Source organism: Plecotus auritus (assembly GCF_963455305.1).
Source record: "Plecotus auritus genome assembly, chromosome: 1".
NCBI lineage: Eukaryota > Metazoa > Chordata > Mammalia > Chiroptera > Vespertilionidae > Plecotus > Plecotus auritus.
Window position 1 is genome coordinate 248,205,464 of NC_137770.1, and position 24,119 is coordinate 248,229,582.

Genomic DNA, 24,119 nt, shown 5'->3' on the forward strand with positions numbered 1-24,119 from the left:
GCCCAGCAGCCCGGCTGGCGTGGCTGGCGGTTGAGCGTGGTCCCATGCACCAGGAGGCCCTGGTTGGATTCCTGGTCAGGGCCCATGCCCAGGGTGAGGGCTCGATCCTCAGTAAGGGGCATGCCGCAGACATCTGATCGATGGTTCTCTCTCATCAATGTTCCTACCTCTCTCCCCCTCTCCTTCCTCTCTCTCTAAAGTCAATGAAAATGTTTTTAAAAACCACACCAAAAACAACACAAGCAAAATCAGAAGACAAATGAAGGAATATTTGCAATGTACAACGTAGAGCTCGCTTTATTAATGAATGAAGAGCTCCTACAATTTAATAAGAAGTAAACAAATAGGCCAACAGGGAAAGAGCAAGGGCCAGAACACAGAGTTTACAGGAAAGGAAACCAGTCTCACTTCTGAGACAGATACCCAACTCTAAGACTGCACCTTCCATGTCGCCTGGCGAAGATCGACTGTCACGAACACGCCGAGGGCGGGGTGGTCAGACCTGGGGTCCGATGTCATGAACACGCTGAGGGCGGGGTGGTCAGACCTGGGGTCCGATGTCATGAACACACTGAGGGCGGGGTGGTCAGACCTGGGGTCCGATGTCATGAACACGCTGAGGGCGGGTGGTCAGACCTGGGATCCGATGTCATGAACACGCTGAGGGCGTGGTGGTCAGATCTGGGGTCTGATGTCATGAACACGCTGAGGGCGGGGTGGTCAGACCTGGAGTCTGATGTCATGAACACGCTGAGGGTGTGGTGGTCAGATCTGGGGTCTTATGTCATGAACACACGGAGGGCGTGGGGGTCATACCATGCCGGCGGGAGGGTGGACTGACACCACTTCTGAGAGCCACACTGTAGTCTCACCACATCGTACTTGCCCCACCGCCCTGACCAGCAACCCCCTCCCAGGAGTGAAGCCCAGGAAGCATTCACATGTGAGAAGACACGCGTGTAAGACACACATGTAAGATACGCATGCATGCACACTGCCGCAGGACTGCTGGCAACAGCGAGGGGGCAGAGCCCTTGCCAACACTGAACCTCCATGCACACCATGGCACCGTCCGCACTGCGGATGCCACGCAGCCACAAGGGCAGAGGAAGGGCCCCGGAGACCCTCTCCTGTGAGCCACAGAGAAACTGACCAAGTAAACTTTCCCAAAACTCTGGGAATGCAGAATCAGAACAATCCAAGGAGCGTTCATCCAAGAAAAAGGCTGAACCTGACTGGTGGCCCGGGGAGGGGGGAGCAGGCCTGGGCTCCCCAGGAGCCTCGTCCTCAGGGAACAGCCTCTAGATGACTCACCCAGCTGCTCCCTGGAGATCCCACTCGCAGGGCTGGGCTCGCCTCTAACTGGCACCTCCCGAGTGCTCGGTGCAGGTTTGCAGGGACATCAGCGTGTTGTTTAACGAAGCAGCTGCCTGCTGGGATACCCACTGGGCACACCAGAGGCTGACCAAGACCCCAAAGCCCTCACCTCTGGCTGACCATGAAGCTCTGCACAGGAGGGAGGAGGAGGTAAGGCAGAGTTGGCACTGCCTGGCGGAGTGAAGGTGCCCCACCCCCACCAAAAACACACAGCTTGTGGGCCATTCAAGGGAGCCTCTGTCCATCATCGGCTGGCCAGTATGCTGGCCCAGCAGAGACCTCATGGCCAAGCATGATAAAGAACACAGACTTTACAGAACTCATCAGACACCGAACAGTCTGATTCCCAGAGCTGCTACATCCTATTATTTAAAATGTCCCATTTTCAATCACAAGACAATTATGAGACACACAAAGAAACAGGAAGTGTGGCCAATACACAGGCAAACAAGGAGTCCATGGAAACCGCTCTGGCTCCGCCCAGCTGTTGAACTTACTGGACAAAGACTTTAACACAACCACTACAAACATGTTTAGAGAACTACAGGGAGACACATCTAAAGAATCAGACTGTGAGAATGACGTTACACCAAACAGAGAATGTCAGGAAAGGAAATCACAGAAGAGAACAAGCAGAAATGCTGGCACGGAGAAGTACAAGACCTTCTTCCGGTGAAACGAAGACGGACTTTCAGTGGCAGAAGGAAGAACCTGGACCTTGAAGATAAGCCACCAGGTCCAGTCCGAGGAGCAGAAAAAAAGACTGAAGAAGAACAAACAGAGCCTCAGAGACGAGTGGACACCGTTGGCCAAACGGTTGCTCACACAATGGCAGCCCAAGGAGAGGAGACGGGGCGGGAAGACCGAGGGTGAGGCGTGGTCAAGGAATTACGGCCAAAACCTTCCAAATTCTACATCCAAGAAGCTCAACAAATCCCAAGTAGGACACACACACAAAGATCCACCCTGGGTGCCTCCCAGGTACACCGGCAATGACAGGCATCTCGGAAGCAGCAGGAAAGTCCACCCATGTGTACAAGGCTCTGCCGTGACAGTGACAGTGACAGCGGCTTCTCATCAGGTCCATGAGGCCAGAGGGCAATGGGATGACAGATTCAGTGTTAAAAAGACTGTTAGTAAGAATTCTACAGCCAGCAAAGCTGTTCTTCAGAAGTGAAGGCAGGAGAAATTAAGACATTCCCAGACAAATAAACACAGAGAGAACTCATTGTCAGATCTTCCCTTCAAGAAATAAAAAGGGCCCTAACTGGTTTGGCTCAGTGGATAGAGCGTCAGCCTGCGAACTGAAGGGTCCCGGGTTCGATTCCGGTCAAGGGCATGGACCTTGGTTGCGGGCACGTCCCCAGTGGGGGGTGTGCAGGAGGCAGCCGATTGATGTTTCTCTCTCATCGATGTTTCTAACTCTCTATCCCTCTCCCTTACTCTCTGTAAAAATATCAATAAAATATATTACAAAAAGAAATAAAAAGGGCATCTCTCAGGCCAAAGTAAAAAAGCCCTAGAATCAAACCCCACGAAGAAATAATTAATGCTGATAAAGGCAACCACAGAGCCAGATAAAAGGTAGTATGATTGCACATTTGTTTCTAACTCTTCTTTTCCCTCTGATTTAAGACAACAGCATAAAGGAGGGGTGGAACTTTTCCTGCCAAGGGCCCTGTGGATATTTATGACATCATTCATGGGCCACACAACATCATCAACTTAAAACTAGCCTGCTCTACTTGGCCAGACATTTAATTAACTCACCCCGAATGCTTTGGCAGGGCCAGCCCAAATGATTTCGCTCCAATTCCCAAATTAATTTCTTCCAACCTTACAGAAATAAAACGATTATAAATGAATACTATGAACAACTATATGTTAACAAATTATAAAACCTAGATGGAATTCCTACAAACTACTGAAACTGACTCAAGAGAGAACAGAAAATGAAAACAGAACTCTGAAACGTTGAGTTAGTAGTAAGACAAGTGAAAACTTCCCACTTGTACAAAAGTCACATGAAAAGGTTCTCAAGCCCGGCTGGCGTGGCTCAGGAGTTGAGCACCGACCTATGAACCAGGAGTTCACGGTTCAATTCCCGGTCAGGGCACATGCCTGGGTGCGGACTCGATCCCCAGTGGGGGGCGTGCAGGAGGCAGCCGATCAATGATTCCCTCATCACTGATGTTTCTCTCTCTCTTCCTCTCTGGAATCAATATATTAAAAAAAAAAAAAAGATGCTCAATCTGGTCAGTCACCAGAAAAATGCAAACTGAAGCCTCCCACCCACGAGCACGCTGTGGTTAAAAGACGGACGCTAACGAGTGTCACGGAGGACGTGGAGCCGCCAGAGCCCTGCACAGCTGGGAGACGTACAAGGTGCAGCCACGTGGAAAGCAGGTCAGCAGTTCCACAGGAGGCTGAACAGTCACCCTGTGAGCCAGCAATTCCGCTCCTCGCTATGTGCCCACGAAAGTGAACACACGTCCACACAACACGCAAATGTTCCCAGGAGCATTACTCACAAGTCAAAACGTGCCAACATCCACGTCACTAGCGAGCGGTTAAACCAAGGCCCCTCCATACGATGGAGCATGTGGGCAGAAAAGGGGAACGACTTTCTGGCGTTGGCTGCAACACGGAAGAACCTCGGACCACCGCACTGTCATGAGCCAGACAGGCCATCAGGGCTCCATGCCATGCAGGGTCCGGGACAGGGAAATTCAGACAGACAGGAGCTCAGAGGGTGCCTGGACTGGATGTGGGGGTGGGGTGGCCACTCCTGGGGACGGGCTGCCTTTTAGGGTGATGAAAAGTTCTGCAACTACATGGGGGGTGGGGGCGGGGTCGAGGTTCAGCATGGAAATACATGGTGCCACTGCACGCATGCCTTCGAGTGCAAGTTATGGCACGCGAGCTGTCACTCAATTAGGTAGTGTTTTAAACACACACAGTGAGTCATGGAGCCAGCACCGAGGCAGGGTGAACTGGACACTCACCGTGTGACGAGTGGGTGCCCACTTCCCTTGTGTTTGCATTAAAACAGCATTTACACAAGTGGGGGTTTTCCTAGAGGCCCGGAGGGGCTGGCCCCAGCAGAGGGCTGGCAGGTGGCTGGGGTGGGGCCACACGCACATTATCTACACTGAGAAGTGAAGGAGAAATGAAGACATTCCCAGACAAGTAAACATGGAGAGAATTCATTGCTAGACCTTCCCCACTGAACACATCATGACGTGCGCAGGCCCTGCCAGGTGCCCGCTGGGGACACAGCTGCCGAGGCGAGGCCTGTGTGCCAAGGGCCTCGTAGGCAGGCCAGGCCCATAACCCAGATGGTGGTGGCCCCACGGCCAAGGAGCATCCACAGCCTCAGCATTTCAATCAGAATGTGCACCATCTCCTCACATTTCACACCATCATGGAGGCTGAGGCCACTGCCCAGACCTGTCCGCTCTCCCCTCCGGGGCCCTGGCAAAGGGAGAGGAGCTGATGAGCAGAGGGGACCACAGCACAGGCCCCCCTAACTCAGCGCGTAGTTAAACTGGTTGGCAAACTTCTCGTGCTTCTTCCGGTCCATCTGGTTCATGGCTGTGACCACCCTCTGCACGGCCGCCCTGCAGGGAGAGCAAAGCGAGATGTGACCAGGGAGCCCAGGGCTGGGGTCCTGACCAGGGCCCGGCTGCGATGGGGAATCGGTCCTGAGGCAGACACGGCCCTCGGACCTCTCACAGACTCCCAGCCGGTGAGTGACGGCCGGCGCTGGAGGCCACAGTGGGGAGCCCGATCTCAGAGGTGGCCTCACCAACGCCGACTGCCCTCGGACGGGCACGGCCTGCCCAGCCATGGACGGGGAGCGATGTGCAGGCGATGCAGCGGGAAAGCACGGGCTGACTCTGCCCCACGGCGGCCCAGCCACACCAGGCTCCATGCCCACGGTCGTGGGGAAACACTTAAGAACGTGCCGCAGAAAGATGTGGATGGGGACCCTGCTCAGCTGACGGCTGTGATGGTGGGTCTGGACTCAGCAGGGCCCGTGCCCAGGAGGAAGCCACCGAGGCCACGAAGCAGTGACTGCTGGACCCTGTTCCAGGGGCTCTGCCCCCTTCCAGGGGCTTGGTCACCCACGGCTCTCCTTAGGGGACTCAGGGGGCTCCCAGTCACACAGCTGCTGCGAGCACCCGCTCTGGGCCCCAAGGATGCAGCGAGGACACTTCTCCGGGTCAGCACCCAGGGTGCCCTTTACCCCTGGCTGGTCCATAGGAAACCAGCCTCGTGCCTGGAGCCTGGGGCCACGCCTGCATCTGGACGTGGAAGGACACATGGAAGGACAAGCCAGCAGTGAGGAGCCCGTGGGCTCCATGTGGGCACCCAGGAAGCTGCCCTGCTGTCCAGCCCACCTGGACCGGGGAGACAGCAGGGCCAGTATGCTCAGCTGAGAGCCTTCAAGGGCCTCGGCCTGACTCTGAGGAGGGCGGCCCCGCCTCGTGGCGTTTCCTAAACAAAAGCCGTGAACACTTTCTGGCCACACCCTGGGCGTGGTGGCAGCCTGTGACCACGGCAGCGGGAGGGCGGTGGGCGGCGGGACTGGCAGCCTTTCTTCTAGGGCCCTGCCCGGGCCCACCAGCCAGGCTGGTCCAGCTGGCGGGGAGATGCCCTGACCCGACCCCTGACCCCAAGCGGCTGAGAGAGCAGCACATGGAGTGACCACCATCCTGGTGGCACCGAGCTCTGCAATGCCCGTTCTGCCTGACTTGGAGGTGACCGGCCTCCCTGAAGTCGCCAGGTGGACACCTCTGAGCACTGACCGTGAGGGCCCACCGGCCAGTGCCCAGCTCTCCGGGCCAGGGAAGACCCAGGCTGGCTCCGCACCAGCAGCCCCGCTTGGGAAGAGGCTCACCCGTCACCACGGGGCGACCGCTCCGGGCTCCACCCAATGGCCTGCTGCCCCCTCCGTGGCTGGGAGCCCCCGCCTGCCAGGGGCCCAGTGGCCACAGGAAGAGATGCACAGCAGGGGGTGCCTCGGGGGACGGCTGGGAGCTTGGTCGGGGGCTGGTGAGGGGCTCTTACTTAGCGAAGACCTTCTTGGCGATGCGTGTGCGGGCGGTGTCCGCCTGCTGCTTCAGGTCGGTAAGGCCGGGGTGCCTCCTCTTCTTGCCTCTGCCTCTCCTGCCAGCCCTGGACGAGCCAAGGTCCACCCCCGTGGCCACCTCCACGTCTCTCATAAACTCGGGATCCCGCCAGTCTGCAAACAGACCCGAGACTTCAGAAAACACCCGGCACCAACCCTGTGCCTCCCCGATTGCCCACGGTGACCGAGGGGGCAGGGAGGCTGCTGGCCGCTCCCTAGGGCTGAGGCCAAGGCAGAGCTCCTCCCACCGCCTGCACCCTAGAACGCAGCACCCGCACAACCAGCCGGGGGCTGGGCTGGGGGACGTGCCCTCCACAGGCTGCCTCCTGGCATCCAGGCTGGACTGTGTCCCACCAGGCCCCAATCACAGCCTTTCGACCTGCCTGCTGGCCAAGGGCATGCACAGCAGGGTGGGCCCTGGTCGAGGGGGCAGGGAGGGCTGGGCTTTCTTTGTGTTGGTCCAAAGGTGACGTGGCCACAGGTCTCAGCAATGAGGATGTGTGTTCACCTGGAGCCCTGTTCCCGCACCGTCCTTCACAGCCAGGCCCCTCCAGGGGAAACGATGCCAGCGCCGCAGGCTGCACCAGGCCCGGCCCATGTGCTCACGTGCAGGGCTGCCGAGAGCTCTGTCTAAGGGGGGCTCTGGCCCGGGGCAGGGGCAGGGGCAGGCATGGGGTCAGAGGCCAAGGTGCCCACTCTGGCAGCCAGGGCCTGGTTCATGCTACTTCCTGCCTGGGTCCTTGCTCCCGCGTCCCTGGTGGAGGGTTGGCTCTGAAAGGCCACGTGGGGTCCATGAGACATGGTCCCGTTTGTGTGGTGTTGGTTCAGCCAGAGGGCCACACAGCTCAGGAATCCCAGCACAGCACCCTGGCTCACCCAGACAGACCCGCAGGGGGCGCTGGACCCCCACCACACCAACGGGAACTTGGGGGTGAAGGAGGGTGTGTGTGAGCAGAGCACGCAGGGCACAGGGGAAGCCATGCCTCAGACAGACAGATGGCGAGGCCTCCCAGGCTGATTTTTTGAAGTGAAGGAAAGCGGGCTGCACAGCTCAGATACAGAGACGATTAATCCAAGATTAAGGAAAACTGTCTAAACAGTTTATCTCTCAGTAATAAGAAGGCGTCACAGTTTAGGAACCCGGTGAATGGAGCAATTGTTTAAACACAACGGAAAACGCAGCGCCCGCGCGAGATGGAATGAGCATCTCGGGAAAATGAAGGAGCAATTTAAAAGCCTTTGAAGAAAATCAATAGCTGCCGGGGCGCGCCTTCCTGCCGATGGCTGAGCTCCTGCATTGTCACCGAGGAGGGCGCCGGCAAAGAAAATTGCCCCGCGTGCAGGGAGGCGGGATCGATACTGTAGTTAGTGCAGAGATGCTATTTCACATCTGACTGGCCAGCCCGGCCCGCGGCCGCGGCCCATACCTGTTGTTAACAAGTCACCGCGGGCTGGGAACAGCCACTCTCCAGGGCTGACACAGAAACAGGCACTTAATCTGCTCCTGAGTGTGCACCTCCAGGGAGGCTCGGCCTGTGGATTAGCAGGTCCCACCCTCCTGCCCATCGGGCCAGGGCCAGGCACTGGCCGGGCATCAGGCTAAATCTCATCTTCGTCTCTCAGGACAAAGGAAACACTCCACTAATGATGACAAACAGCCCGGCTGGGACCCCACACGCTGGCCAGCACCCCCCAGACTCAGCTGCCTCCCACCTTTCTTGGGGGTCTGGGGAGAGGACACCTGGTGGCCAGGGCCTCAAGACTCCAGCCCACTGAGTGCCCACGTGCTGCCCAGCGGTGACAGCACTGCCCCACGTCACCTTGCGGCCCTGCTGCTCGGGGCCCCACTTGGGGCCGAGGGGCTGCCAGCCACGGCATGTGCCCCAACACCAAGCAGACACGGCACCACGATAAGACAGTCCCCACGTTGTCGTGGGCATGATGACTAGGGGCTGCAGCCCACGGGCCAGCTCATCTGAAACTGGCCCTCTGCCAGAAAATGGGGAGCCCTGGCGAGGACCCCAAGGAGCATCTGGAGACCCAGCGCCCCTCGCCTCTGCCCAGACACACACGCACCCTGTATGCAAAACACAAGCGCAGCACATAAACGCATGGGTGCACATACCACACACCCTACAGACGCACAGAAACCACACCACACGTGTACATGCACACATACCGCACGTGCTATGCGGAGGCGTGGGGCTTGGCGAGAGCCAGAGCGTGGGCATCGGGGCATAAACGAGCTGGTTTTCTCTAAGTAGCATGGGCTCAGCCCGTCAGCTTTTCTTGCCTCGATTCCCTCATCTGCCTGCAAAGCCTGATTCAGAACCCAGAGCCCCACAAGCCAGTGATGACGGGGCTTCTGGAGTGGGTGTGCCCACCGCTCCCCCAGGAGTGCCTGAGACCCACAGGCTGCGTGGACCCAGTGGCCCAGCTGGGGAGGCAGGGTCCACACACAGATACAGAGTCGCCCTGGTGGCTGCTGGGACCCACTGTCCCCCAACAGGGTGCCCCCCCCCAGTGCCCACCTGAGCGCCCGGCCTGCCTCTGCAGCTGCTGCCTCTGCTCCCGGGCCCTGTCCTCCGGGTGCAGGGGCCGCCCCATGTCGTCTCTGGGAACGATCTTGCCGTGGAACGGGCACTGTGGCAAAGCACAATGGTCATCACCCTCTGCCTCTCGGCCACCCCCCCTCACCCCCTCGAAGGCAGGCGCCAGGGAGCTGCCGGCACGGAACAGGGTGAAGGGCGCCTGATGCCCGAGTCAGGCCCCGCACAGAGCAGGCAGCATGCACTGGGCAGGCAGCCCAGGGCCAAGTGACAGCTGCAGCCAGCACAGGCCCCCCAGGCGCCGGCCCAGCACCAGCCCAGCTCGCCCTCTGGCCCCCACGGCCGCGCCTCACCTTCAGCCGGTCCTGGCGCTCACAGAGCCGGCCGTCGGGCCTGGGGGCCCGGCACCGGTGCTGCACGGGCTCGAAGCTCCCCGCGAAGGTGATGTGGCGGCTCCGCAGCACCTCCGAGACCTCGGCGCTGTCCACCTCCTCATCCACCTCGCTCGGCTTCCAGAAGCGGTGCTGAGACTCGACCCTGCAGGCAGGTCTGCTGTCAGAGCCATGCAGGACTGCGCCCCGGTGGGGCTCAAGAGGTCAGAACCACGCCCCCTGGTCTGCAGGGCCGCAGTGCAGGCCAGCACAGCGAGGGGCTTTCTCACCCTCCTCAGGGCCCAGGCCCAGGCACCCAGGGCCCAAGGAGGCCAGAGGGCGAGGGCAGTGGGACGAGACCGCGGTGACAAGGGCTGGAGGCGAGTGCCCTGGGCCCTGGCACCCGGACGCCTGTCTGCGGGTGGTGGGAGCAGGGCAGGGCCCCAGACCAGATGCGCCTGCACTCACTTGAGGACCTTCCCGGCCGCAAGCTGCTCCTGGCCCCAGTTGCACAGGTCTACCCCGAAGGGCACCACGGGCGCCCGGGCCCGCTCTGCCGCCAGCCTCCCAGCCTCCTCCGGTCCCAGCGGTGCCCTGCAGAGGCCACAGAACAGAGAGGGGCGCTCAGACCGTGTGCACCGAGGCCACCACACACACCGCCTCTCCCTCCACGAGTGCAGGCCGGCAGCTCCAAGGAGCACTGAGGCCGTGAGCAGCCCAGCTCCCACTGTTCAGGGAGTGGCACGGGAGCTGGCCTTGGATCTGGGGCCCTGACCCTGGGCTGGGTGCCCCCGCCTGCTCCTGCGGCCCCCTCCCCCCGTAGGCACAGGTACTGGCTGTGCTCCCTGGCCAGATGCACACCTGGGCTGTCATCAGGAGCCCAAGCAGCCTTGGGAGCTCGAGGCCATGCCTTGGGCAGAGGCAGGGTGACCGGGAGTCACCTGGGGCTCGGGCACGGGGCTGGGGGCAAGTGGCCCCGGAGCCGATGGAGCTGGGCGGCAGCAGAGGTGGGGTCGCTCGCCTCCTCGTCCGTCCTCCTCCTCTTCCTCGCCAGCAAGCCCTGCGCAGCTAGGTCTTTCTCTAACCCTGAAACACATTCCTATTCCTGTCACCGTCCTGAGCAGACCCCTGGGCACTGTGCTCCCATCCCAGGAGGGAAGGTGTGACCCGGGGTTAGCAGGCGGCCTGCAGGTCAGTGCACCAAACCCTCCAGCGGCCATGGCTGCAGCCCACAGGGGGCTGGCCCTGCCACCAGCCAGCTGAAGCCTCTGTGCTGGCACCTCCCGGCATCCCCATGGGACACCGCAACCGCTGAGGCCGACATGCCCAGACCTCTGCAGGCCAGCGTCCATCCCACATTCCGGGGGCCGACGAGGGCAGACATTGATAAACTGCGGAGTAAACAGTGGACGGCAAATATAAGCACGAATCTTTAATTATTAGGGATGACCATCAGAATGAATGTTTGGGGGGATTTTAATCCTCACTGAGGATATGCTGAGTTTAGACAGAGAGGAAAGGAGAGAGAAACATGGAGACAGAGGGAAACATTGATCAGTTGCCTACCATATGCAAAGGTGAGCGGAGGGGAGCAGAGGGGAACAGAGGTGAACAGAGGAGAGCAGGGGTGAGCGGAGGAGAGCAGGGGTGAGCAGGGGTGAGCGGAGGAGAGCAGGGGTGAGCAGGGGTGAGCGGAGGAGAGCAGGGGTGAACAGAGGAGAGCAGGGGTGAGCGGAGGTGAGCAGAGGTGAGCAGGGGTGAGCGGAGGAGAGCAGGGGTGAGCAGGGGTGAGCAGAGGAGAGCAGGGGTGAGCAGGGGTGAGCGGAGGAGAGCAGGGGTGAGCAGGGGTGAGCAGAGGAGAGCAGGGGTGAGCAGGGGTGAGCGGAGGAGAGCAGAGGGGAGCAGGGGTGAGCGGAGGTGAGCAGAGGTGAGCAGGGGTGAGCGGAGGAGAGCAGAGGTGAGCAGGGGTGAGCGGAGGAGAGCAGGGGTGAGCAGGGGTGAGCGGAGGAGAGCAGAGGTGAGCAGGGGTGAGCGGAGGAGAGCAGAGGTGAGCAGGGTGAGCGGAGGAGAGCAGAGGGGAGCAGGGGTGAGCGGAGGAGAGCAGAGGTGAGCAGGGGTGAGCGGAGGAGAGCAGAGGTGAGCAGGGGTGAGCAGAAGGGAGCAGAGGTGAACAGAGGAGAACAGGGGTGAGCAGAGGGGAGCGGAGGGGAGCAGAGCAGGGGTAGGTGGAGATGAGCAGCTGCCAGGGGCGCACGTGGCCCACCATCCATCACAGAAGATGTCTGCCCGCCCTGCCCCAGACACACTGGAGCTCTGCCGTCTGCCATGTGAGCATGGGGTCCACCCCGTTCTTGGGGTCCCATGCTGAGAGGGGGGGACACAGGACAGAGCCCCTTAGAGTGACTGTGTCCACCTCTGGTCACCTGAGCACGAGCTTTGAGGCCCAGGCCCCACTGATGAGGGCTCCCGCATGCCCACTTGGGAGTCTGATGACACGCCATTAGGAACACGCAGTGGCCCACACAAGCATGCGAACACGCGTGCCCGCATGCCCACACACGGAGAGGCTGGTAATGACACTGGGTTTGGATGGATACAGTCACAGCCCAAGATCAATATGAGAATTCCTGAGTTACAAGAATGAAATACATTTTTCATTGATTTGTTGTTTTAAGCCATTAAAAAGATGGGTAAGCGTGTTAGAGCGGGGTAAATACTCGGGGCACTAAAAAAACCACCATTTTCACACTGCGGTAGAAAATCAATCTCGCTGACATACTTTCCACGTGAAACCGGAGAGCGGGCGCACGCGGCGTTCAGGGAACTTTCAGGGGAAGGGCAGGGCCCACGGCCACGGCCCACCCCGGCGTTGACTCCGCACAGGGCTTGGGCAGACTCACGCCCACGGCTGCTTTTAGCCAGAACCATGGGAATGCCCAAACCTCCTTTGTGTAAACGGACGAGTGGCACCGACGGCCGGGAGCGTGAAGGCAGGCGGTGGACGGATCAATCCAGGATGAGCGAGGCGGCCCCGCAGCCAGCCTCCCGCCTGACACTATTGATTTTGCCCAGTGCAGCTGGCCTTGTAATTAAAATGTAAATTTGAGGAAGAGATTGCGTCCTGACAGACGCAGGATCAGGGGAGATAAAAGCCCCCCTGGAAACGCAGAGGAAATGAGAGCGCCGTGTCCAGGCCGTGGGCTACGACGGAACAGGAGCAGCCGCGGCCCCGCGCTCAATGAAGAGCAGTGCCGGAGGCAGACCCGCGCGGGACGGACGGCAGCGTGCCGTGGCTCCACGCCAAGCGCACCTCAGGACCGTGGCCCGACCACGGCCAGCTCCCCGTCAGTGGGCCCAGATCCCACCCCGGGGCCCCGTGCCCGCCCCTCCGCACTCACCGTCCTCAGGCCACAGGTGCTCAGGGACACAGGCCTCGTACCCCTCCTTCTCCGGGACCTCCACGAAGTCGCCATCGTCCTCGTCCTCGTCCCCGTCCCCCAGGGCTGCTGTCTGTGGGACACCCCAAGGCTGAGTGGGAGGAGCAGCCAGAGGTGGAGGTGGCGGGGCCCAGCTGGGGTCAGCGTGTGGCTGTGCTCACTGACCCGTCTCCAAGCCCATGCCCTCGCTCCTAACACCACCAGCTCTGTGCACCCCCTCAGCGCCCAGCTCAAACCCACACGAACCTGCCGGCTGCCCGCGGCCATCGCCTGCAGCAGGCACCGCCTCCGAGCCCCGCCGAGCAGGTCTCACCCCAGAAGGCGAGGCCCAGGGAGGTGACAGCCCGGCTCAGCCCGGCCCAGTACCAGGCCCTGCTCGGGGCCCGCTCCTCACTCGGCCTCGGGTGCTGATGTGACCACAGCGTTCTGGAACATCTGTCCTTAACAACGATGCTAAAAAGCCACCACAGGAAGTTCCCTTCGGACGAGGTCCCGCCCAGGTCAGTGTACTGGGTCCCACCCCCAGCCCTTCCCCTTCCTGGCAGCACCAGCTCAGTGGGAGCCGCAGGCGCTGCGCACGAAGGCGGGTCCTCCTAGAGGAGCTCCCACACGGGCCACCAAGGCCACGCACACACCCAGGTGCCGGGCCACCAACATGGGGGGCAGGCGTCCTGGCCAGAACCTTACAAAGCCCCAGGACTGCTCCGCCCCACCCCAGGGGAGCCACCCCTCAGACGTCCTTCTGGAGAGGGAGAGGGCCACAGCAAGAGGCACCCAGAAACCCCGCCCACTGCCCCCCACTGTGCCTTCAGGCCAGGCCCCCTGCAGGCCACCTAAGGCAGGGCCAAGGAAGGAAGGGAGACCCTGTCCCGTGAGCACCAGCGATGGGGCTGCTCAGTTTGTCAGAGGCAAACGCAGGAGACGGACCATCTGACACGGCCCCCCCCCCCCCCCCCCCCCCGCTTCCGAAATCACTCCCGACACAACGCTGACCACAGGGGGGCGGCCGCGCGTGGCCCCACAGCCAAGTCCAGGCCGAGGCACCCTCGGCTGCAGGCAGTACCTGCGGTTCGCCCCCAGAGGCATAATCAGATGCAAATGCACTTGGCTGGGTTCCGGCAGCCCTGCGTCTGCGTGCGGGGACATCCATCACTGGCAACGGCAATTTTTGTTATCGGCCGAACACTGATCAAAGGGAAGCCTGTCTCCGCCACTGACCTGTGAAACGTCCCAATTATACTCTTTGGAAATGACAGGGGCACTTAACTCCCGAGCTGAGCAAATGACGACAATCAATCACGTTTGAATAACAATGAGCCGCAGACCTGAAAATTATTTTTGTGTAGAATCTCCCCAGGAATTTATGAAAGGTGGAAAGAGCCCAAGGTTTGAGGGCATGACGGCTCCCGGCCTGCGCGGTGCGCATCCAACACTAAACACAATTTATGTCTTTTAATTTTCTAAAAGGTAGATGTGGACCGACCGGGTGCTACAATGCATAACATAGATGCCAAGTTTTAAATATGGGGGTCATTTTCATAAAATATTATGCTGATTGCTCCCACCCTGGAATTTCACCAGGGACTTGTATTAAATTTTCACTTTCTAAAAAATACTTAGCTGCTGAGCTAACTACCAGGAACCACACCTTCTTCTCCGAAGTGTTCACTCCACTCCTTAGACACGGAGCGTGGCCTCGGCTCCCGAGTCCAGGGACGGGCTGGGCCGAGGGCCTCTGCAAGCGCAGGCGGCTGGGCCTGTGAGAACGGCTCGCCCCTCAGCACCGGGTCACAGCTCACTGCAGCCCGAGGGCAGCCTCCGGCCGACACCACCCTCAGCTCCACAGCTCCCACTGCCGAGTCAGGTCCCAGGCAGTCTGCACGGGGCTCCAGGCAACTGCGCGCCCGGAAGGCAGGGAAAGCTAGAAGCTCCACTTCGTGGAAGACTCTGCTGCCAGCCCTCCGTGGCCTCTGTGTGCGTGGCCTGCCCGTGGGCCTCCCACCAAGCACCTGTTCCAAGAAGCACCGCCCCCAGGCTGCCACTCCTCCCACGGCCACGGCCACGGCCACGGCCACGGCCACGGCCACGGCACAGCTGGCCACGGAGGCCTGCACCTGAGCTCCTGGGGCCAGCCCCGAGTTTAAGGCAGCAGCAACAACCTCCCCACGTGGTCAAAGGTCACGGATGGGGTCAGAAGCCTGCACTGAGAAAAAGGGGGTTGGGGGGCGCTGGGGGCAGGGCAGAGCGGGGGCCAGGATGCCCGAGGACTCGGGAGGAGGTCACGCCCTGAGGAGGCCCCAGCTGAAGGCAGAGTGTCCCTGGGAGCAGCTTCAGACCTCGTCCGGGACTCGAGGTCACACCAGTCACGTGCTCATGCCTAACAGGTGAGGGCCCGGCAGGCCATCAGTCCTGAGGCCACCGGACTCGTCCTGCGCTTTTCCAAGCTTTCAGACGCACAGCCCGCCCGCGGCCAGGGAGGCCTGGAGGAGGCCATGGCCTCGATGGTTCTATACAAACGGAGTCTCACCCACAGTTAAAAGGATTTAGAAAAATGAGCCTCCACACTCATAATTAAACAAGCAATAAAACGGCTAAAATATACAACGCAATCAGTTTGCAGAAGTGAGGAAGCGAGGTTACTAATTACTGGAGAGGAATGGGAAGTGCGCCTCGCACGAGGGCAGCCCGCCCGCCGGCCCGCCCGAGATACAGCTGGGACCATTAAATAAATTCTGTGCGATCTAATTAACTTGGTGCGCAATCTCAATTACTTTTCACCCAAGAAATCACTTTTGTTCAGTGTATGTGTGTTTCCCTTTAAAAAAAAATGATGTAAGGCCTCGTCAGACAAGCGAGCTCCCACCTGCATTTGTCTCTCAGCCTTGATGGCTGTGCATTTAGAACCCCATTCTATCTTATAAACTAAAAATTAAACGTGCTCAGCTGTGATGGCCGTCATCCGGCGGCTATTTATATGCTAATGCCCTCCCAGAAGGCCGTGCAAATTGCCCAGCCAGGCCGCTATCTCAGCAGCATCAGAGAGCAGAGGACGCGGGCAGCGGGCTGACCGTGGTGAGCACGGACCCCAGAGCCTGCGTGGACCAGCCATGAGCTGGGACAGCAGCTGCACGTCCTCGAAGGGCTGTCCCGTCCCTCTCTGGTCTGATGGCTCGCAGGAGTGAGCTGCACACAGCCTGGCTGTGGGGCGGCTCCAGTGCCCGGCCCGTTGCTGGCTAGAGGGCGCTGCCGCCTGGAGGTCCATCTCGGGGGTGAGGCTGGGGTCCGGCTCTGCTGGGTCTGGGCGAATGGGCAGCAGGCAGACAGGTAAGGGCGCATCCATGAACCTCAGGTGGATGGCAGCCAGGAGACAGGCCGGGTGCCCATGCCAGGCTTGGTCCAAATGGACAGCCCTCTCCTCCAGCGACCACAGGTGTGCCATGGAGGCCCCAGCCTGTCAGAGAGGGCAGGGGCACAGAGCCTCCTCCCCCGAGCTCCTGCACCTGATGGGACAATCGCTTCCCGGCTGGCGAGGCGCATCCAGCTGGAGAGGAAGCTCGATGAGGAGTCCTGCTCTCGGGCTCAGCCTGGCCTCCCAGAGCTTGGGAGGCAGGACTCCCGCCCTGTGACACTGTGGGTGGCACCCTCCCTGGGTGGCTCAGCCTTGGGAGGAAGGCAAGACTCACACAACTGCCCGACTCAGTCTTCCCACCTGTAAAATGGGCTACAGCATAACCCCTGGGGGAGCTGCTTTTGGGATCAGAGGGACATGGGAAGGTGCTGGAGCACAGGGCTGGCAGGGCCGTTGGGAAGTGAGCTGATGCAGGTGTTCACACGGTGGGGGGGGGGGGGGCGGGGAGTGGGAGGCTGGAGCGGGAGAGCCTGGCTGAGATGCTCCCCAGTCCTCAGGAGAGCAGCATGCGGACCCTCCCTCCTCTCAGCCCCTCGAGGCAGCAGCTTGGCCTTCAGCATGATGGAGGGGCCACGTCACAGGAAGGTTGTTTACTGGCCCTGCCGAGTACAAGGTCCCCACATCCCTGATTTAGTTCCTCTGCCTCTCTGGGAGCCTGACACGTCCAACATTTCATTCCCTGCGTTTCCTGCTCTGTCCTTTTCACCTACAGGAAGCCAGGCCCACAGGCCCACAGGCCCACACAGAGCGGCCTGGCCTCACTCCACAGCGGCCCAGACCCAGGAAACCCCACGTGGATGAGCGGGGAGGCCCCACCATTGAGACCATGCGCTGCCGCAGCCGCCTGGCGACGTGAGGACAAGGGCGCCGTGTGGGTTTTAGCCACTCGAACACGTAAGCCAACGTTACTTTAAACCCCCACTGCCGAGTTCAAACAGACTGACACTTAAAGTTATTTTTTTCTGACTTATTGGTTAGGGGAAATTACTATTTTGTTAATTACACAACACTAAGTAATTGCTGATCTTAGCTCCATAATTAGAAGTTTCCAGAGGATGTTTATCAGTGTAACAGAGGCAGGCAGCCGTGATCACTGCCGCTGTCGGGCGGGAGACTGAATCTCCCAGGGATGCATGCTATCGATCGGGGCGAGATTTATCCTGGCGTTTCCCAGCGAAGGCGGCGAGACCTCTATAAAGCACAGTCAGACCCATTTAAACCGGCTTAAATATTTTTTAAAGACAGAACTTCTACATCAAAAGGAAAACACGTAGGAACCAGTGGCTACGTGGACAGAAACAGGAAATCAAAAGGAAAAGGCGCCCGTTCCAGTGCAGCTGCTGGAGGAGAGGCCCCGCGGCCGGACCTTGGAGAGCCAGGCTCCCCGCCCGTGTCGGGGGCTCGGGGTCGCTGGGACCAGGGGCGCCCTCTCACACTGTGACCCGTTCTCAGGTGTTTAAGTCACTTACTGAATCAGCACCCCACTCAGCCAGAACCGGGCTAATGGGGAGACACCGAGGCCAGGGATTTAACCCCAGGCATCTCACATGAAAACGAGCCACGAACAAGGCGATCCTAATTTCTAACCACCAGCCCGCAGGCAGCCGCCCTGCCAGAACGGAACGGGAGCAGATGCACAGATAGCACGGCGTCTATTCTGGGAACGGCGCGCACCTGAGCCGGGCGCTGCCACTCAGCCCGCGCCCAATCGCTCCATCTACAGCCCCGGAATGAGCGCTGTCTCCAAGGACTTCAGCGCAGCGCCTTTAAATCAGCTCCTGGAGCCGTCTCGTCTCCGCCGCCCTCCCCGCTCCTTCCCTGACAGGCAGAGACAAGGTAGGGACGCGCCTCCCGCCTGCTCCCTGCACTCAATCAGAGCCCTGGCCCGCACCGCCCTGCGCAGCGCCCGCCTCAGTTTACCCTGCTGTCCCTGTCAGTGGACACACACACGGCCCCCGGTCAGCCCCTCGCCTGGCCAGGCCCTCCAGCCTTCAGAATGGGCATCTCCTCGACCAATGGCTTCCCACTCCCCAAGCTGCTCCTGCCACAAGCGGCCTGGAGCTGCCCCCACTGACGACCAGGCCGGACACTCCGACCCTCCCACCCACACAGCATCCGCAGACGCCTGGGGCAGCACCCAGGCTTCTACCCGTGAGAGGTGCAAGTCCCTGTGAGCTCGGAGGTGGTGGAGGTGCTGACATGGCCTCTGCAAGCAACTCACGAGCCCACGGCCACACCACCAGCCACCAGGCTCACCACCCGCCCGGCACCCGTCTGCTGTGAACCTCCCTGGCGGCCTCGCTTTTGAAGAAGACAAGATCGCCCTCTGCTGGTCCCAGGGGGCTGCACACCCCACAAAGTTGAGGCCCAACTGCTCAGAAACTCTCCTGGAAGTCACAGGCCCCCACACCAGGGACTGGGGCCTCCCTGTCCCAGCCCCTCTACCTCCTCATCCTCAACTCCAGGGCCTGGTGAGGAAGGACGGAGTGACCAGAGCCCAGCCTCTCTGCTTAGAGGGCTGAGGTAGGGCCAGAGACTTCGCCGCCCCACCAGCCCCCACCGCACTCACCTGCCTCCGGCGAGGCCCCTCGGGCTCAATGTCCAGTTCCTGGGATCTCCGCAGGGCGGCTTCCAGCTCAGCCTTCAAGTTGATGGCGGCCTCCAAGTGCTGACCACGTGTACCTGCGCGGGTGAACAGCTGCCAGCAAGGGGGCGCGTCACCCGGCTGCTGGGCACCCTCCCCTACACTCCCGCAGGCAGCCTCACCCGGACCCAGGCGCGCGGCCTCACCTGGACCCAGGCGCGCACAGCCGGCAGGAACTTGTTCTGGATGAGCTTGAGAGCATCCCGGGCCGACTGGATGACAGCACAATTGTCCTCGTTCTCCTGCACCCTGAGGCTGTCTGCAAGGGGGAACGGGGTCACCAGAGGGCCAGGGCCCCGGCAGGTCACCGGCACTCCTGCCCATCCCAACCGCGTCACAGACCCCATGGGACCCCAAACCTGACGCCCAAGAAGACCTGCTGCTTTATGATTTTGGCAAAGACCAGGTCAGGCGGACCCGACAGTCCTTCCCCCTGGGCCCAAGACCTCTGCGGCTTCCCACAGACAGACAGACCCGGACCTCCCACCGCTGCCCCCACTGCCTCAGGATGAAGGCCGGCTCCTCCCTGTGCCCAGCCAATCCAGCTGCCATCCCCATCTCCCACCAGCTGCCAGCTCCCTGGCCCCGGGCACAGGTGGGCATTTCCTTGGGGCTCGCCAGGCTCTGGGTGAACACATCTGAAGGGAACCCCGCCCACACCCACAGGGACGGACTTCGGGGCCAGGAGGCAGCGAGGCGAGAGGAGGCGGATACCTGGGGTGAAGCCGTGAGGCTGGGACACCAGGCCCTGTGGGCTCTGAGTGGCACCACCTGTACCTTTGCAGACACAGTGAGAAGCTGCTTCTCCACCTCGTTTTTCTTCCAGGCTCTGGCGGCCACCCTGTGACCCTGATGGACTGGGCAGCAGCCATGGCCACCCCCGTGCTCCCAGGGCAGCTGGGGGCCTCGCTGCACGTCACCGTGAGGGTGCAGGGCAGGCCTAGGGGCGCACAGCCTAACCCCACCCTGGGGGCCGGGCCCTGCTCTCAGCCCCAAGAAGTCTGGGCTGTGGGAAGTGCCTGAGGGCCCTGGTCAGAGGCCTGGTTCAGGCAGCCACCTGGGCTGCGGCCACGAGGGAGCCCCGAGCAGCGGCAGGGGCAGGTACCTGAGGAGAGCTCCACGGCCAGCATGTACTTGTGGGAGCCCAGCCCGTGGCTCCGCACAAAGTCCTCCTGGTCGCTGTCCCCGTCTTCCTCCTCGTCCTCCTGGTCGCTGTCCCCGTCTTCCTCCTCGTCCTCCGAGGAGGTCCCCGTGGGGGCCACTGGGCGGCGCACACAGGCAGGCAGGCTCTTGCTGCAGCAGGGCTGCTCCTCCTCCCCGAGGCCTGGGGCACTGGCTGGGCGAGGGGGGCCCTCCTCAGGTGCACCAGAGGCGATGGCAGGCGAGACGGCCCCCCGGCGCGGCCCCAGGTCAAAGGGCACCAGCAGCTGGAAGCAGCTGTCCACCTCCGCGAGGCAGCCCCGGATGTCCCCGCACATCTCTGCGAAGATCAAGATGCTGCTTGTCGGTCACGTCCCAGGACAGCACCGCCCACCAAGGGCAGGGCCCATTGTCTGAGGGAGACCCATCCAGCAGCAGGCGGACTGCCCACAGCTCAGGCCCTCCCACCCGGAGCCCAGCACCCGGCCGCAGCCGCAGCCCCGGGGCCATCCTCCCGAGTCCTGCTGACGCCAAGGGTCTTCTCTCAGCTGTGACAGCCGCTCCTCGGCAGGCCTGTGAGTTCCACATGGACGTGCTGCCTCGGGCCATGAGGACCCCAGCCTGAGTGCACCTGCACCCACTCCCCACGCGGCTCCCCCTCCTTGGGCCCGGCGACCTGCTGTGCACCTGCCTAGCCCTGGCCAGAGGCAGGGCCACCTCCCCATGCTCACACCCTGGCTGCCAGAAAGCAGATGCGGGGTTGGCGGGGCTGGCAAGAGCAAGTGAGGCCAGGAGATGAGGGGGTGAAGCTCGGACACAGGCCACAGGCCACCCAAGGACACACATCTCGTCTCCCTGCCTGGGCCACATGGGGAGGGGCACTCTCAGCGTGACCACCGAGGGGTGGGGAGAGGCGTGTGCTGCTCACAGGCCCCTCCAGCTGCCCACCAGGAGAGATTTCTTGGGCCAGGGCAGGGGTCCCTGCCCAGCTGGTCTGTCCACCTGCCGCCCCTCACCCCTGCCGGGTCCTGGAGACTCACCCTCCATCTCCCGCACAGCCTGCTCGGACCTCTCCCGGTAGATTCTGTCTAAACGCCTCTGCTTCTCCTCCTCTCGCTTTCTCTCAGCCAGAGTCCTGGCGTTCACATCTTGAAAATCCACCTGAGAAATTAATTGAGATAAAGATGAGACTCAACTGAATAGAAGACAAAAAAAGTCAAGACAGGCCCAAGAGAAACGGCACCGGCCCACGGCCAGGCCTTAGCGTCCCCGTTCAGAACACAAGGGACCCGCGGGAATGCAGGCTTAGTCCCTGGCGACAGCCCACGGTCGCTCCAACCAGCAGGGAAGGGCAGCTGCTGGCTGGGCCTGGGGCCGAGACCACCACCCGAGGGCGGCAGGAGAGGCGGCACCCAAGGGGTGGGAGGGGCTGAGGGTGGGGCTTGTTAGAGAGGGCTGCGTCTGAGAAGCGGGCGCTCGCTGTCCTTCCTTCCCCTGCCCACCTGTGGGCACCAGGTCCCCAGGCTCCACTCCACTCACCCTGGGGGGAGCGTGCCAGCTGCCTCCCAGAGCTGTGCCTCCCACCTGCTGGCTATTCTCAGGCCCGCTTGGTCCGCAACCCTGGCCCAGCCGCCGAGGGTCCCGGCACGTCTGTCCACCACGACGCGCTGCCAAGGCCCACCCACCTGCTGGCTGTGTCTCAGGAAGTGGTAGCCCAAGGCGAGCTTCTTATAGGCCGCGCCAAACTTCTCGCTCCAGCCCTGGACGGCCCGGGCGGCAGCCTGCCTCAGCCTCTGGGCCGCCTCCCGGGGGGGCGGCAGGGGCTGCCGGGGGTCGGTGCCCAGCGTGAGCTCCAGGAACCCCTGGAAGTCGGACACGACCAGCAGCCTGAACTGGTGGGAGCGGGCGAAGAGCTCGTCCACAATCTGGAAGGCGGAGAGGCGGATCTCGGCGTGCTCCTGCCTCAGCTGGGCCGTCAGCAGGTGGTAGGTGCGGCTCAGCTGCTCCTCCGAGGACCTGGGGACCCAGCTGTCCTTACCAAGCGCCCATGCGTGAGGACAGCAGTTAAACGCCGCGTGGGGAGTATCCACAAGCGGCAGGGACACACGCCCTGTCCTCATTCTCCCTTTTGTGCGGCCAGACCCAGTCCCTTTCTGCTTCTGGAAAACCCGAGCCAAGCCCTGGCCCGGTGGCTCCGTTGGTTAGAGCGCTGTCCTGTACACCAAGGGGTTGTGGGTTCAATGCCCAGTTGGGGTGGGTACGGGAGGCAGCCCACGGATGTTCCTCTCTCTCTCTCTCTTTCTTCCTCTCTCTAAACATCCTCACGTGAGGTTAAGCAAGAAGACAAAACAAAAAAAGGCCACAGCCGAGAATGGTTTTCTTTTAAATGGTTGAACCAAGAGTAAACCTCAGACGCGTGGAAGTTACAGGAGACAGCGTCGGGGAAGTGGGACTGGGGCCCCGCCCGGCCACACCCCCTGGCTTTCCTCCACTGAGCAGACAGACTCTACCCAGCCACCGGCCCGAGCGCCAAGGCTGATGGGGGTTTTCCGGGCCAACAGTGAAACCCTGTCTGGGCTGAAACCTTTGGGTCGAAATGTAAGTTTTCCATCACTTAATGAGCAACCCTCCAAATTCTCCTGCTTTGTAAACACAGGGTAAGGAAGACCCACAAAGCTCGGCCTAGGTCCCCAGGGTCTGAGCGGGAGAGAAGGGCGGGGTGGACACACAGGCCCACCTGGGACCCCTCACCTTCCTCCGTGGCCTAGCCCTAGTCCGACAGTTAAAGCAGCAGATGTGTGCTCAGCTCTAAGTCACATGTGTGCCCTCCAGGGACGCACCCGTCACCCACACGGTCCCACCGTGTTCCCGCACCTCCACCGGGGACCACTGCCCCCCAACGCTGCGGGGCCTGGGGCAGCGTCCCAGGCGGTCCGTTTGGGGTCCGTTCCCAGCCGAGGCGCCGGTGGAGGCCTGAGATGCAGGCGGGTGAGACTGATGCCGGGGGCCCGGGGCAAGCCCGCGGGAGGGGCACGGGCTTGCTGGGCGGCCAGTCACCAGGGGACACCGACCCTGAGGACATACTTGCAGATCTTCTTCAGCTCCTTCATCTTCTCGGGGTTCAGCCGGGGCTCTCCGGAAGTCGTGAGGTCTTCTATCAACTCGGAGAGTCTCTGATCCATTTCTAGACACGGAAGGCAGGGAGCTCAGGGGCGGCCCAGTGCTTCCTGCTCCCGGCTCCGTGGGCACGGCCTCCTGCGCCCACTGTGGGGCGGGGGCGGGGGCGGGGTCCTCCGTCCTGGCCCCCCGTGAGACGGCCTCCTGGGTGCTGAAGGAGAGCCGTGCAGGGCGACGTCCCAGCCACGGGCAGCAAGGCGCTCTGGGCGGGAATCAGGGAAAGTGCAACACGACGACGTTAACTCCGGGGGGAGCGGGGCGGGCGGCAGGGCGTGTCGGGGAGGATGCGAGCCTCTGTCTAAGACTAAGTCCTGCCCACTCCACACCTCAGGCCCAGCCGCGGGGGACGGGTGCGCTGCCGCCTTTCTCAGGAGAGCGGACTTGCGCCTGGGGGGCCACCTGGAGGCCGGGCAGGAGCAGGGGCAGGGCGGCGGGCGCGGACGGGCCGACGGGGCAGGTGCCCCCGGGGAGGCGCGTCCCGGGAAGGAGCGCTCGAGAGCAGTAACTTCCGCGGGCGGTTCAATACGCACTCGGGGGCGTCCAGGGACCCTGCGGGCCGGCTCGGCCGGCGTCCAAGGGACCCGCCCCGCCCCGCCCCGCCCCGCCCCGCCAGCCCCCAAAGCGGAACTCGCACCCACGCCCAACGACGCAGCCACCACAGCACCTACCGCGCCACCGGGTCGCTAGTCTCGCCCCGCCCCTTCCGGCGAAGGGTCCGCCTCCTGTCACGTGCCCAAGACCGCGCCAGTCATTGGCTCGCCCCGGGGTGCGCGGAGATCAGTGAGGTGACGTCCGCATCTACGGCGCGACGCGGCCTCTCTCGCCTTAGCCCCGCCTGTTCCGGTGGAGGACCCGCCTTCTATCACGTGCCCCGAGATCGC

At 61.7% G+C, this 24,119-nt stretch overlaps 1 protein-coding gene across 2 annotated transcripts; it reads right to left on the reverse strand.

Annotated features, from left to right (window-relative positions):
* Positions 1 to 286: 286 nt before the first annotated feature.
* On the reverse strand, positions 287 to 23,940 carry UVSSA (UV stimulated scaffold protein A). 2 transcript variants are annotated; one of them, XM_080642752.1, is made up of 14 exons: positions 23,907 to 23,940; positions 23,146 to 23,245; positions 21,747 to 22,077; positions 21,102 to 21,222; positions 20,027 to 20,401; positions 19,068 to 19,180; positions 18,847 to 18,975; positions 12,830 to 12,941; positions 10,373 to 10,517; positions 9,900 to 10,025; positions 9,414 to 9,597; positions 9,043 to 9,154; positions 6,451 to 6,625; positions 287 to 4,997 (listed from the first exon to the last, which is right to left on the reverse strand). In XM_080642752.1, exons 2-14 carry the CDS (start codon positions 23,241 to 23,243, stop codon positions 4,904 to 4,906), a joined length of 2,115 nt encoding a protein of 704 aa, XP_080498878.1. In that variant the 5' UTR covers positions 23,244 to 23,245; positions 23,907 to 23,940; the 3' UTR covers positions 287 to 4,903. The 2 variants fall into 2 exon arrangements, with proteins under 2 accessions (XP_080498878.1, XP_080498879.1); XM_080642753.1 differs by lacking the exon at positions 23,907 to 23,940 and adding an exon at positions 23,565 to 23,669.
* Between the last annotated feature and the right edge of the window lie 179 nt (positions 23,941 to 24,119).

Bases quoted from the DNA above. Each gene is read 5' to 3' on its own strand.
- UVSSA (XM_080642752.1), bottom strand. From the start codon at position 23,243: ATGGATCAGAGACTCTCCGAGTTGATAGAAGACCTCACGACTTCCGGA. The intron at 12,942-18,846 runs GTGAGTGCGGTG...GGTGTCCCACAG, and splicing joins AGGGGCCTCGCCGGAGGCAG to ACAGCAGCCCTGGGGGACGG. The intron at 10,518-12,829 runs GTGAGTGCGGAG...AATGTGTTTCAG, and splicing joins GCACCTGTGGCCTGAGGACG to GGTTAGAGAAAGACCTAGCT.